General features: G+C 37.4%; 4 protein-coding genes across 4 annotated transcripts; 2 read left to right on the top strand and 2 right to left on the bottom strand.

Moving 5' to 3' along the window:
* The first annotated feature begins 161 nt into the window (after positions 1 to 161).
* On the top strand, positions 162 to 1589 carry RHIMIDRAFT_40534 (uncharacterized protein). The gene is made up of 3 exons (XM_023615209.1): positions 162 to 360; positions 415 to 1280; positions 1354 to 1589. The coding sequence occupies exons 1-3, from the start codon at positions 326 to 328 to the stop codon at positions 1395 to 1397; spliced, it is 945 nt and encodes a 314-aa protein (XP_023463626.1). The 5' UTR covers positions 162 to 325; the 3' UTR covers positions 1398 to 1589.
* A 7093-nt stretch (positions 1590 to 8682) lies between these two features.
* RHIMIDRAFT_240032 (pseudouridine synthase) lies at positions 8683 to 10316 on the top strand (the record flags this gene model as incomplete). Its single annotated transcript, XM_023609293.1, has 6 exons — positions 8683 to 8721; positions 8773 to 8992; positions 9044 to 9165; positions 9220 to 9487; positions 9544 to 9685; positions 9740 to 10316. 6 exons carry the CDS (start codon positions 8683 to 8685, stop codon positions 10314 to 10316), a joined length of 1368 nt encoding a protein of 455 aa, XP_023463625.1.
* A 204-nt stretch (positions 10317 to 10520) lies between these two features.
* Positions 10521 to 11894, bottom strand: RHIMIDRAFT_245623 (RNA-binding domain-containing protein; the record flags this gene model as incomplete). The annotated part of the gene is made up of 3 exons (XM_023610223.1): positions 10521 to 10898; positions 10949 to 11198; positions 11257 to 11894. 3 exons carry the CDS (start codon positions 11892 to 11894, stop codon positions 10521 to 10523), a joined length of 1266 nt encoding a protein of 421 aa, XP_023463624.1.
* A 142-nt stretch (positions 11895 to 12036) lies between these two features.
* Positions 12037 to 14251, bottom strand: RHIMIDRAFT_261245 (propionyl-CoA carboxylase). The gene is made up of 5 exons (XM_023611512.1): positions 14149 to 14251; positions 13732 to 14094; positions 12912 to 13678; positions 12674 to 12860; positions 12037 to 12628 (listed from the first exon to the last, which is right to left on the bottom strand). Exons 1-5 carry the CDS (start codon positions 14236 to 14238, stop codon positions 12377 to 12379), a joined length of 1659 nt encoding a protein of 552 aa, XP_023463623.1. The 5' UTR covers positions 14239 to 14251; the 3' UTR covers positions 12037 to 12376.
* Positions 14252 to 14273: the final 22 nt, after the last annotated feature.

Genomic DNA, 14273 nt, shown 5'->3' with positions numbered 1-14273 from the left:
TGATCATTAATATTTGCCAATGGTTACATCGTATCACCCTTCTCTTTTCCATTTTCCCCCTTAATCCATCGCACCCCCCAAAGTCGCGCCCTACACCCCCCACTGAAAACATATAAAAGACAGAACAAATTCCATTTTCTTTTTCTTTTATTTGTTTGTCTTTTTCTAATAAATCATCTCTTAAATAATAAACATGCCTTCCGAAAAGTTTAGGATCACCACCAACGGCCAATCTCTACGTAATCCTAACAACGCTTTTTTTGGTATTGTCATAAAGAAGTGTATATACATATAGAATATTAAATCTGTTTTACATTTCATAGATATGACATTGTCACCCAATCTGACTTTGGATGAAAGGTACTTTTTTTTTTATTGTTCTACACGTACCGGTTACTAAAATCTCATCTACAGTAGTGACATCTCCGCACACAACGACAGACGATCGGCACATAATGCCCTGGAGCGTCAAAGACGGGAGCATCTCAATATGAAGTTTCAGCAGCTTGCCCATGCGTTGCCTTCACTGCAGTCTGTACGTAGACCGAGCAAGACGATGATTGTTGCTAAATCCCTCGAGTTTGGTAAATATCACTTGTACCTTGCAAGCTATACTTGTTTTATTGACATCTATTTATCAGTTTCTTCAAGCTTAAAAAGAGAATCTAACTATATGTCAGAAATTCAAAGGCTACGCCAAGAAAATGAAAAGCTACGAAAGCAGGCGCAACTGGCTGCTGCCAATCTAAAAAAGCATCAACAAAAACAGCAACAGAATGAAGATAAAGAAACCATCTCATCTGAAGACAATATGTCATCTGCTACGACACTATGTGGCAAGAGAAAGAGTGCAGACGCACAACTTTCACCACCACCTACACCCAAGTCATTAAAGGAAACAAAGAAGGCTATTGAAAGCGATGAAAACAATGACCGACCACAAAAGAAAAGAATGATAATAAAACAAGAAAAGGAAGAGAACGAATCACTCTTGAATGAATCAGCCACACAAATAAGAAGTCAAGCCGAGAAAGAAGTAAAGCCAGTAATCAATCATGCTTATCCCAATGTTACAAACAGCAACTATTTTGACATGACATCGTTTGTTTCATCACCTTTACCTTCCAATCATAACAGCAACTTGATGTATATGAATACACCCATGACCATGTATGATAACACTCGTTTACTCTCCAACGTTCAAACGCCAACGTCAGATTCGTACAACAGTATGATCAATCCTATGCTCTTTGCTCCTTATTATATTCCTACCGATGAATGTAAGTCATTATTATTATTATTTATTTATATGTTATTTATTTATATACTAATTTATTTTATTTATTTATATAGTAAATTATTATGAACAAGGAATTGATCAACTCTATCTACCATGATTTGCTATACCCACCTATTCATTCTCTTTACTCTTTATTTAATATCCCCCTTTCTTTATATCTTATAACGCGTTTTTAAAGCGCAAGAATATTTCATGTTATATTTACAGTACAGGATTCAAGTAAATACGACATGATAGGATTACTTTATTTGTATATGTGTATAAGCAATTCAGTTTTGTATAAAATAAATCCTTTTAAAAATCGATCAAAAATTTCGTTTGACGTATTTTTTAGATTACACATAGTTTTGTACTCCCCATACGAACGCGTTCATGGGTTCTAATGACCATCGCCGCTGTAGGCGGATGCATCCTGATATATAAAAATATCGTTCACGGGACTATAAATCGATTTTCATAGGCTTTCTTTTGTTCCTATGGTTACCTTATAGTTTTTCCTGTTCCAAATTCTAAACGCGGTACCACCTCATCTTTTGCTCTTGGTTCAAAATTGGAAATAATCCACCGATCGTTATATGAAGATGTCCGTACACCATTCTCAATATGCCATTTTAGGTATATAGCCATGTACAGCAACCGAGACTTTTTGAAAAAAAAAAAAAAAAGTGACATATTTAGCAATTCAGCTCAGTGTTATTGAACCTATTTAGAAGTTGGTTTAAACTATTTCAGGAGATTCATGCAACTAAAAGAGTTAGTTATGCGAGAGTTTAGTGAAAAAGAAAAAAAAGGACTAGTCTTAAGGCAGAAAAAGACAAAGAGATGTGGTCATTATTATCATTAATTATCTTGTTTTTTCTTTATTGGAACCGTAGCAATACAACTCTGAATCTCCTTTTATCAGGGTCGTCATTGCATAAATGTAGCACAACCAGCGAAAAAAAGTCTCCTTATTAACATAATGAAATATACTAGAGATTTGTGTTGGGGCAATATTAGGGCGTTCATGGTAGTCTCTTCACACTTGAAAGTGCGAGTACAACTCTTGGGCACATATTTATTGAAGAGAATGACGACATCAGCTGTTTAAGTAACTTAATTGTTTGTTAACGTCAAACCTTATTTGTAAAAATATTGAGGTTTGGACCAATGCATCATATTGGCGCAACGGAGTTTGACATCAACTTTGAAAGTTGCAATTCAAATGTCACCATTTGTCGACAGCAGACTTTTATTAAAGAGAACGTGAAGCTGTTTTCATATATAACTTCGTGTTGCAAGCATAAAGTAGACATTACACCAATAAAAGAACTTTGGGCGGAACTTCTGTAAGGGTCCACCCCAAACATATTTGATTCTGTGAGTCAGATGAAAAATGATTAGGAGCAATTAATTAAACTACTCTAAATATAATAGCTTGACTGGAGAGGTAATTTCAATTGACTGCGCATTTTTTAGCTACTAGTGTCCTCAAAAGTCTCCTTTTGATGCTGCTACCTTCCCTCCCTGCTTCATACCTTTTTTACATTAGTTCCGAGGAAGTCATTAAAGGCTGCCCATTAGGGAGAGACAAAATTATTTCTATTTTTGTCACTCTGATAGATGCTGGTACACTCTTTTTCAACATCCGCCTGAGCCCTGAAAGGCCCTCTCAATTTAAGCCGTCTTACAGAACTTCTTAATGTTACTTGACACACTGCTTGGCTGTCTTACAATATAATATTCTAAGTGTATCTCAACCATGCCATTGTATAGTATTTCCGCGATACATGTAATGCATTTATTTCCTTAATAGATTATTTTGGCCGTACGTGATCAGCTCTACCATTTAAGCTGAACTGAGATGCATATTATATATTTGGTAAGTCGACCTCCCTCTTTCTTGCCTCCTGATGTTGCTATAGCGAATATCGGAGCAGCCTTTTGACGCAAAGTTGTTGTCATGGATATATATTTTTCTCCTGTTTCATGTTTGATAAAAGTAAACAATATCAGTGGCGTTGCTACATTGTTTTTATTACTACTAGCATAGCTTTTTATGCGACTTAGTGGCGTATAATCCGAGCAACAAACATTGCTTTATAAGGTAATTCCCTCGTTTTAATAATAAAAGAAGCTTCTATACTATTCTCAAAACTAAGGACTTTTAGTCCGATCAAAAGAATAACAAGAATATCATTTATTAATCTGCATTGTTTATGCTTGGAGCTTTTGATTATACGCGATACACAAGTACTCATTCAATACAAATAAATAAATGCATGCATCTTACACAAATCCTATTTGATTTACAAATAAAGAAGTTATGCTCTAGTATTTTTTGTCTTCTAAAATTTTCGCTGAAGCTGAAGATGAATAGCGGTATGGCGAAACTTGAAGATTTTTACAGATTTAACACAACTAACAAGATAACCATGGTTACCAAAATGGGCTTGACATATTAATTAGATTCACTTGTTCTATTTTTAAACAATACTACTCTTTGCTTCTTTGAGTCGAACTTTTTTATACTTGTCTCTGCGCCTATGAAGGTTGAATAGACTAAGATCGCAAAGATGCGTGAGTTGAATCCTTCTATTACGCTGAATATGGTATTTGTGTACGAGAAGTTGTAGAGTTCATTATTAGATTGTAATGCACGATTGCCAAGGAATTGTAGCCATTATGACGACATCCATTTCATCATAATATAGTGCTTTACCATAGACACTTTTTATTAGTTTACAAAAGAAGTAAAGAAAAAAAGTCCGATGTATCAGTTTATGCCACAAAGGAGGGATCGTTGGCAATTTCCTGAACAAATATAGTTTTGTAGACGACTGATTATCTGTTGCATGAAAAGGCTCTTTGTTATTACTCGTTATCCCATGGTGTTGTAGCTACAATTAGACAAAGATAATCTCTATAGATTCTTCATTTCTCTCAAGAGTGCAAATAATCTTATGGCATTTATGTGGTGCTTCTTGACACGCTCAAAAGCTGATTTTATTTCTTCCCGAAGACCAAGTCACAACACTGCCTTCTGTTACAGAAGATATGTACAGTACTATAAAGCCTGATCAGTTTACTAACAGGCACGGCTCTAACTAAAAGCGAAGTGAGTGAACCGAGATGTAAGTAGAGGTCATAGCAGGATGCGACTGCACCTTGCATCAGCAGGAAGCTATGTGACACGATTTGTTATGCTTATATCTCTTGATACACTATTTCCAGAAAGAGATGTCGCGCTGACTTGTCGCTTTTTCGTATAAATTATATTATAAAAATTGCAAAAATGCGACTTTGCTTTCTGAAAAGATCGTATACACTTTTTTTGGTCGTTGATGATAGGCATATTAATGTCTGCACCTAACGCAAAATGTTACACAGAGTATACGCAAAAAGTTTCCGGAAAGAGCTTGGCGCAGCTAAGTTTTTATATTATGCGTAAGAGAAAGAGGTGATAAAGTTGAGCTCAAGATCTATATATATATAAAGCGTAAATAAGAGATTGCTTTTGCGCAAACTTTAATTAGTGCTTAGTGGCATTTGTCTTCGGCTAAAGGGACAAATGTATTTTTTATTTCGGCTAATCACTTTTTTACTTTGGCCATTCATTTTTCAAAAACGCCAAATTCTATAGGTTTGACTGTATATACAACGGCAAACAAAATACCAACGGAAAGTCACTGGCAACTCTTCAGGTGATTTTGGAAGTACACGAGCGACAATACACGAAGATCAAGGATTGCCTCTTGAAAACGCCACCTGATATTTCAAAATCCTTGCCATATATTAAGGATGGAATTAGCTATTCTGGACGTTTAAAGCGAAAATACGAAGCGGCTTTGCACGAGAAGGGCCATCATGAAGAAAGTGTGACCCCAATTAAAGAACCTCCAGATATCCCATCAAGCTCTACCTGCACTGTGGATACGTCGGCAATGCAATTCGTGGAAGCATATATAGAGAAAAACAATGACAGGTCTATAGACTGGAGGCATTGCTTCAACACAGGCGTAAAACAAGGCTTTATCAAAAAGTATGCAACCAAGGAAAACTTACGTGTGGTGTATTCCAGATATAAAAAACGGAAATAGTGAATTATCCTTGTTTTCTCTGCTTCTGTTCCTTTTCTCCATTCTTTGCATATCCTTAACCCCTCAAGATCACATTATACGTTCTAAAAATAAAAAAGATAATCGATATCTTCTCCATCATCATCAATCATATCTCCCATTTCAGCTACTTGGACGAACGATGCACTTTTGAACACTATTGCAGAAAAAAGATGTTGCGAGCCGATCGCGGTGTACGCAAATTATAAAAATTTAGCTGTGCTAAGCTCTTTTTGATCGCTGGGCAAAGTTATTTCTGGTGATAGGCATATCAATACCTGCACTTAACGCAGAGTGTTACACAGAATATACGCAAAAAGTTTCCGGAAAAGGCATATATGTTGTTACTGTATAATCATTAGCTTTTCTAGACCAAAAGGAAACCTTGTTATTGACCTTAATAGGAAACACCGATTACTGTCGTTTGTTCTCGTTACTCCAAGCAAATGCTGTGCTCATATACACTAGGTATGTTAGTATTGGTAAGGGAGCAAAGAGTTATGTCATGTGATATCCATCTCTATTGCAATAATCTAAGCTGCAATTTCATCAAACAAATTACTGCGGCTACTAGACTAGTTTAAAATGTTTATATCTTGTGAAATGAAAGCTTATCAAGGGATTGAGAATACAGCATTGTATTTGAATGACTAGCCTAAACTTCTTGAAACAGTCATATGACAGAGGAGCTGTTTGAGGGAGAAAGGAAGAGGGGGCTGAAGAAGCATATCTCTATCTACTCATCGTTGCTGACAATTTGCTCACGGACATAAAATTGTAATAAATATGTCGTAATATGCACTAAGCATATTGATAACTATAAACATGTAAGCAGCTTTGGGGGCATGTGCCATTTGTTTTTGAAATTGTGGTTAGTGTAATATTTGGGCATCTACAGACTTGAATTTATGTTAAAATGATCATCTTTTAGGTACAAGTTTTTGGATTGAAGTTTGCCTTCTTTTCGTTTGAATCCTGGTCTTGGTAGTGTTTGTGTTTTGCTAAAACAACATGGACGTTCATCAGCCTCTCTTAAGCTGAACAAGATCTTTCTCAAGTTACACACTGCTGTTGGATCACGATTCCATAATTTGGTTGGCAGGTGGTTTTTGCATCAGAGGTGAAAACTGACGACATTATCAATTTATCAAAAAAAAAAGTATACGATAGCTTACATAGTCATTGTTGGAGAGTAAAGACATATTCTTCTAATGACTATATCATGTGTTTTGAATGGATATTATACAAAATAGTGTATTTCTAATCGTCCAATTTTAGGTTAAAACCCTGTGCGTTCCCCCTAAAACCTAAATTTCAGTTTTTTTGTATCAATTTTTTGGTGAACACTACGCGCACGAGAAAATTTGGGTTCTACACTTCTGCACAGCACTTTCACAATTAGTGACGTAAGCAATTCAACTTGCACAGCAAATAGTACTAGACAAACTACACCCACATAACATTACATACAACACTGAAGTACAAGAGAAGCATTTGCCGATGAGTCTGTAATAATCTCTTTACTATGCTGAGAGCTCATCATTAAAAATAGCATCATTTTATAAGAAAACAAGTTTATTGCATGAATTTATCATGGGCCAGTGAGAATTGGGCACAACACGTCTAAAGAATAATACATTCTGTAGTCAGCTTTCTTTTGTTTTTCTTTAAGTAATTTTTTTTACAAGATATAGCTCTTATAAGGTGACTACGATAAATATGCTGTTTTCTATGCAAATTGAATTGCTTATGTTACTATTTGTGAAAATGCTATGCAGATGTGCTGTGCAAATAGCAAAACACCAAAAAATATATTGGAGATAAGGTCGACTTTCGTATTTGCTACAAAGATCACAAAAACTAGTTGATGTTTTGAACGGTGAAGTTTTCATTGAGCAAACAGACAATAAGAAGTATTTCAGTGATCATACAAGGCTCTCGAGGGAGACCAAAATTATTGCTGATCACTTTTACTCCTCACATGTCAAAGAAAAAGAAAAACGACCACTGAAGGCCCACGGCATTCAGTTAGCTGGTGTAGAAGGTGAAATGATAGAAACACACCTTGTAAAAAATGATTTGTATGCTCTTTCTGTTTTGGGTTCTTTAGGTTTACCGACTTGCCAAGACAATATTTACCGTCTTCGGTATTTAGCGAAGCGACTTATGGAAATGAAGAGAGGCTGTTTAGCAGTTTCTAGAATATACCGAAAAATAAATAAATCTGCCAAAGATCATGAAATCAATGTGCTTAAGAAAAGACATATGGAACGCTCTCCAAGTGATTCTGACGTTAACAGTCCTCCTGTTACTGATTGAGGTCTGTTTTACTCTTTTTTTCTCTTCTTCTGTTATTCTATATTAAGCATCTACAGTAAGTAACATGCCTAAAGTTCCATCTACAAAACATGTAACAAAATCAGGAAAGCATTACCAGAAGACTACCTCTGGGCTACGTGAGCTTATCGTGGAAAAATATGAACCAATGAATTGTTCTAAAGCTGAAATAAGCAAGAGTTTTGATCTTCCCTATTCGACTGTAAACGATATTATATCCGTATACGAGATTGAAAGAAGAATTCAGAAGAAAAAGACTGGATCTACGTATCAAATTTCATTAAAGTCAAAGAATAGCACAGCCAGTTTATATTGGAGTTTCTTGACGGAGATTGTACTTTAACTTTGGGGTGCACTAAGGAAAAATTTGAAGAACAATTCAATCTATCCGTGAGCGTTCCTACAATTTGGAGATATATTGTACAAAATATTGTATTCACGTTTAAGCGAACTAAGTCTGTAGAAATGAAGCGAAATAATTCAGTAAATGAATTAGGTTTGTAGTTGCTGCAGTACAGAAAGCCTTGAACCAATCAAACTGCCCAATGGAACCCTATCCCATGGTATATTAGATTGCAAAACCTACCATATACTGTGGGATAGGGACATCAATGCTAGCAAAAACATGGCTAATATCGCACGCTCAACTTGAGATGGTCAAGGTCGACCCTCGATTTTTAAAAAGACAATCATCGTAGAGGAAGCGGCTCTCTCTTGTATCAATAAGCGAGATTAAAGATATCTACAGGTAAATTAACTCAATGGCGCTCTTTTTCTTATATGCCTTATCTAACATTAGCTTGTGCACTTTTTTGAAGACGGTAACGATCATACAGGACTTTATCCTTTCAAAGTGGCTTTTACTGTTAATGCTGAATTTATCCAATCATTCTTATCCATTTCCTTTTTTGAACCTTCGAACATTTAAAGTTTTATTTTTATCCTGAAATGACTGTAGCTGACGATGCTGTAACTATGAACAAGGAGGTACATATTCTACTATCGGCTAATGCTTTATACATGCTCACTTTATTTCAGAAAATGGTAGAGGAGACACCTGCTGATATAGAAAGAAAGAGACAACTGAATAAGGAAAAGACAGCAAAGAAGCGTAAGCTTGCCGCTGAGAATCCGATCTATCAAGAGATCAAAAGAAGAGAGCTTGCTGAAGGAAAGAAATCGAGAAGTTGCAATAGAAAAGAAGATGATTTTAGAAATGTGGACGACATTCACACAGCTGTTTATTATTTTGAAGATGGTAATAGCATAAATGACAATATAGGAGTTGTATGTCTAACTATATGCGTAGATCTTCGTAAAGTAAAGCCTTATTATTTTGAATACAAGTCATTTGCCAAAGGACGATGGCTCAATCGACCTCTTTTGGAAGTATTTGCATCCGAATTTAGAGATCGCAACGAAGAATATTATGTAAGTTTCAAAGACACACAGCTTCGAAAGATCTAACCAAAGGCCGGCATGTAGAGATATGCTATAGAGAGAGGGCTTCTTACTATCAATGACAAACCAGTGACAGCAGATACGTTGATAAAGACATCAGACGTTATTGGACACAAAATTCATCGTCATGAGCCTCCGTGTACAGATGAACCTATAAAGATTGTTCATGAAGGGGACGACTTGCTTGTCATTGATAAGCCTGGAGGTATCCCTGTTCATCCTGCAGGAAGATTTAGACATAACACAGTGATTCATGTACTGAAAAAGGAACATAATATACCCAAACTGTACCGTAAGTTGATTTAGATGCTTGGATTTTCTGGAGTATAACTTTTTTGTTATGTTTAGCTGCTAATAGATTAGATTTACCTACATCTGGATTGATGCTAATTGCCAAGACCCCTGAACGTGCCAAGGATATTGAGCGTGAAATGGTTGGAGGAAAGATTAGGAAAGAGTATGTATGTAGAGTAGATGGCGAATTCCCAGAGTAAGTGCAAATACTGTTCTTCTTGTCATACGTAATTTGATACTTATTTGTTAGAGGGGAAATCACTTGTGATGCACCTATCAAGTGTATATCACACAAGATGTCTGTCAATTACGTTCATGATGATGGCAAACCCTCAGTTACTAAATTTGAGAGACTCAGTTTTAACGGCAAGTCAAGTGTTGTTCGTTGTAGGCCATTGACTGGACGTACACATCAAATTAGGGTTCATTTGAGATACTTGGGTTATCCTATATCAAATGATCCACTTTACGGTAATAAAACCACTTGGGCACCAATGATACGGCCAGGAGAAAAGATGACAAGCGAAGATGCCAGGCTGTTGGTAGACAAACTGTTTGAATATTCGCCAATGGAAGACTGGGGTGAACTCTGCCTTGTACCGAATGCACAAAAGACACAAGTTGAACTAGATGACTCAAGATGCCCAGAGTGCAGTTGCTCTCTTACTTTTGCCAAGAAATATGAGCAACTGTGCATCTATTTACACGCCTGGCGATATGCTAGCGACAACTGGAATTATGAAACTGAGCTGCCTTTTTGGGCTAAAGAAGACTTTAATGAAGACGATGCACCCTTAAAATATCAAACCATTATTCCAGATCAATAAAACTTTTTTATTTTATTATTTTTAGGCTGATAATTTCATCTTTTGCTCCAATTCTCCTGTCAAATCCGTTATTTCATCACTTTTTTTGCTTGTATTATCATTGCTATTAGGTGTATGTTGTTGTACAAAATGATGAGATTGATGAAGATGATGTGCGTATCTAATTTATATGTGAGAACAAGGAACTATCAAAGTTATAATAACTTACTGTGGATGAATTAAATGGTGGTGTTCAGTATAATAGGGTTGAGTAGGTGCAGGAGCAAAACCAAGCATGGTCTCTGGTGTAATCGGCATCAAAGGTCTCACAGAAAACCCAGCAATGGGTTGAGGTCTAACCATTCGTCTACGGGCGGCTGATTGACTTTTTAGCTTCTTTTGTGCAGGTGAGTCAGCAAATCGCACCTGCAATGGGGCGGATGAACCTTCGATGACATGACCATTAAATTTTTCAATAATGGCAACCGCGGCCTCCCGATCCGTCATTCTAGCAAATCCTACGCCTCGACTAATACCTGACTGTGGGTCTCGTAATATACGGCTCGATACAGTTTGATTGGGTAAAAACAATTCCTCCAGTTTCTATAATAAAAAGGGTGAGTACTCCCTGTACTTGAGATGAACAAGCTTACCTGTTCCGTAATATCTAAGGGTAAATTGGAGATGTAGATGTTTGTTGATGTTTCATCTTGAAGATGTCGAAGTCGTGAACTAAAGGACTCTTGTCCAACTTTAGCATAAGATGCTTGAAATCCGGACTTGTTTAACCCTTCAATCGCTTCTTCACAATCTTTTTCATGTTCAAACATGGCAAAGCCATAGCCTTTACATTCACCCGTCTTTTGGTCAATGATAGCTTTCGAAGAAGACACTGTTCCATATCTAGAAAAAACGGGTATATTTTTAGCAATAATATTTGACATCATCACACTCTGCTTACGCTTGGCACATTTCTAAAAAGGATTCATCTGTTGTTGATGAAGGTAATCCACGTACATAGATATTATGTGTATGGTATGCATTTATGTCAGATTCCAAGTGTTGCTGTAAATCTTGTTTTTGATGTTTTCTTTTACTATTTCTGTTGTCAGCAGCGGAAATGATATATGGGCCAGGAAGGTATTGATGAGGAGGGGACCCAGGAATAGGAGTTGTGCTTAAAACGGGTGAAGCTAAATGAAGTGGAGGAAACGGTTGAGCTGAGTGAGGAGGGAGCATATAAGCGGTGGGAGGAGAAAGTGCCACTTGCTGGTATTGAAAGGTTGGGCTGAAGGGTGGGCTTGTTGGGTTCATAGAAGGTGATAATGAGGGTGAACCTGGATAACTAGCATAATCAGGATAATATTGAACCGAAAATTGAGGGCTAAGCGGATAAACATAGGTTAAGCTGACGGGATCACCAGACAGATCATAGCCATAGGGTGGATAAGGCGGAGAAGTAGGAACAGAGTGGGTTTCGGGTGTAGTCTTTGGAGTGTTATTCTGAGTTGATTTTTTATCCTGTTCTTCTACTGCTACTGTTTCTTTACCATTTACTTTGTCATCTGTAGCAATAGCATTGCTTTCTATAGTGGCCATTAAAGTTATACAGTGATGAAAACTAATAAAAGAGGTTTATATATTTGTATACAAGCAAAAAAGAAGCGTCTAAAGTCTTTTGTCCTCGAAAAAAAGGAAAAGACAAAAAGGGGAAAGCAAAAAAAGAAGAGAAAAAATATATAAATGTTTACTTGTCGTCATCAGTTGTTTTTGTCATACATATATTTATACACATGCCCTTTTTGCATGCTGTCAGTAACCTTGGAGATACCATGGTTATCTCTTTTTTTTTCTTACTTTTTCCTTTGTCTCTCTTTTCTCTTTGCATCATTTCCTCTTACTTTCTTAACCTAGCCCTTCGCTCGAATCTAATTTCCTTTTTAAGAGTTTTACTGAAAATGACACGTGGTAACACTAGAGATCAATATCCCATCACCTTTATTTATTGACTGTACCATTTTTTCTGCATAATATATATAATGAGATCATCTTGAGATTCGATAGTAGGCGTCCCATACAGTTCAAGGGCGATAGAGTATACGAGGCCCCTGAGCCTTAATTCTTTCTAATCGCTGTGGTAAGGTATGGTCATACACCAACTTAACCCATTCACACAAGATAGGTCTTGTATCGCGAGGGTCTATGATTTCGGGCATGTCGAATATTTCAGCAGTGCGAATAGGAGATCGAACAGATTCAAATTGAGCCATTATCTTTTCATAAAGCTCGTGACGTTTGTCACCTGCAGCTTCAAGTTCACGTCTGTAGGCAGCCTATGAGAATTAGAAACACAGGCTATGGTCACAATACATGCTTACATAAATACCACCCTCCAAAGGTAAGCTTCCCCAATCACCACTTGGCCATGCGATGCGCATGTTTGGCACACGATTATCTACAAATGCAGCTCCGGCAACACCAAACACTTTACGAAGCACAACACTAAAGTAAGGCACGTCACATTGGTATAATGCTGCGGTCAGTGTGGATCCATGTCGGATGGTCCTGATAGCATGTTAATGTTATTCTCACTATTTTATGGTATGAGAGACTTACGCTTCCTTTTCTGCTTTGGTGCCCACAGCAAATCCTGCATAATCCGCAAAATTGATTATGGGAATACCAAATGTATCACACAAGTCAATGTGACGCCTAAACTTTTGACAGCTGGCAGCGGATATGACGCTTCCTTTTAGCGTACAGTCAAAAGTGATTATGCCCACGACATATCCACCAAGCCTACCTAAACCACACACGGCCCCATCACCCCATCGTGATCCAATTTCAAACCAGGAGCTCTTATCTAAAACACGCGTCAGGATTTCCCGAACTTGGTATATCCGTTGGCGTCGCTTGGGAATGATCGACAGTAGCTCGTCATCCCGTCGATCAACAGGATCATACGTTGTCTCTATAGGCGGCAGCTGTCCGGTATTTGAAGGTAAGTAGCTTAAAAAATGATGTATTTGATCATAGCAATCCTGTTCAGATTCGGCTAAGTTGTCAAATGTTCCATTTGCAGTATGAACAAGAGCGCCTCCCAAGCTTTCTTTGCTCACATTTTCAAATGTTGCATTCTCAACGATAGGAGGTCCAGCTGCAAATAAGGATCCAATGTCTTTTGAAACCACGGAAAAGTGTGTGAGCGTTGCACGGGCTGCTCCTAATCCAACAGCAGGTCCTAAAGCAGCAGCTACTATAGGAATCTCGGATAGACTGGCAATCATGTCGTGCATTCCAAATAGAGGAGGTAAATAGGTGGCTCCTTTATCGAGTACTAACGTAACAGATCCTCCGCCACTGCTTCCGTCTATTAATCTTACCTAATAGCCGTTTAGACCCACGCCTTTGTTTTGCTGATCATTGAATATTTTACCATAGGTATTTTAAGTTTTCGAGCCAGTTGTTCAGCAAACAAAGATTTTCCCCAAACAGCACCATCTGCATGCCCACCTCGGATGGCAAAATCATCAGCCCCCACAATGACATCCCTTCCGGCTACTGTACCCTTTCCAGCAACGAAATTGGCTCCTGTGTAACTCTGCAACGAACCATCCTTGCTGTACCTTGCATTGCCCGCGATGCTACCAATCTCTCTAAAACTGCCTTTATCCAAAAATAGACCAATCCTTTCGCGCACCCAGAGCTTGCCTGTTGTTTTCTGTCGTATGTACCCTCGATCATCAGGATCTGCGGTCCGATTGAGATACTGTCTCTTTTTTATTTCTAGAATAGTATCCTAAGTAGCATTGTTTTAAATAAAGAATGTCAAAGGGATGCATTATAGGAGTACCTTCCATTCTGATTTTTCGAGAGCTTCATCCTTTTTCGAATCCAAATGTTGTGCTATTTGCTCTATTCTGTTTTTTGCTTTATTAGTCATTACTATAGTAACTACAAAAAAAAAAAAAAGAAATA

This window comes from Rhizopus microsporus (genome assembly GCF_002708625.1).
Source record: "Rhizopus microsporus ATCC 52813 unplaced genomic scaffold scaffold_15, whole genome shotgun sequence".
Taxonomy (NCBI): domain Eukaryota; kingdom Fungi; phylum Mucoromycota; class Mucoromycetes; order Mucorales; family Rhizopodaceae; genus Rhizopus; species Rhizopus microsporus.
Note: the sequence above shows the minus strand (reverse complement) of the source record. Positions and strands in the feature narration are given on the sequence as shown.

Excerpts from the sequence above, each read along its gene's own strand:
- RHIMIDRAFT_40534 (XM_023615209.1), top strand. The coding sequence starts at position 326 with ATGACATTGTCACCCAATCTGACTTTGGATGAAAG. Across the intron at positions 361-414 it reads AATCTGACTTTGGATGAAAG|TAGTGACATCTCCGCACACA; the intron begins GTACTTTTTTTT and ends TCTCATCTACAG. Across the intron at positions 1,281-1,353 it reads TTATATTCCTACCGATGAAT|TAAATTATTATGAACAAGGA; the intron begins GTAAGTCATTAT and ends TTATTTATATAG.
- RHIMIDRAFT_261245 (XM_023611512.1), bottom strand. The coding sequence starts at position 14,238 with ATGACTAATAAAGCAAAAAACAGAATAGAGCAAATAGCACAACATTTG. Across the intron at positions 12,861-12,911 it reads ACCAAAGCAGAAAAGGAAGC|GACCATCCGACATGGATCCA; the intron begins GTAAGTCTCTCA and ends ACATGCTATCAG. Across the intron at positions 12,629-12,673 it reads CTTTGGAGGGTGGTATTTAT|GCTGCCTACAGACGTGAACT; the intron begins GTAAGCATGTAT and ends TAATTCTCATAG.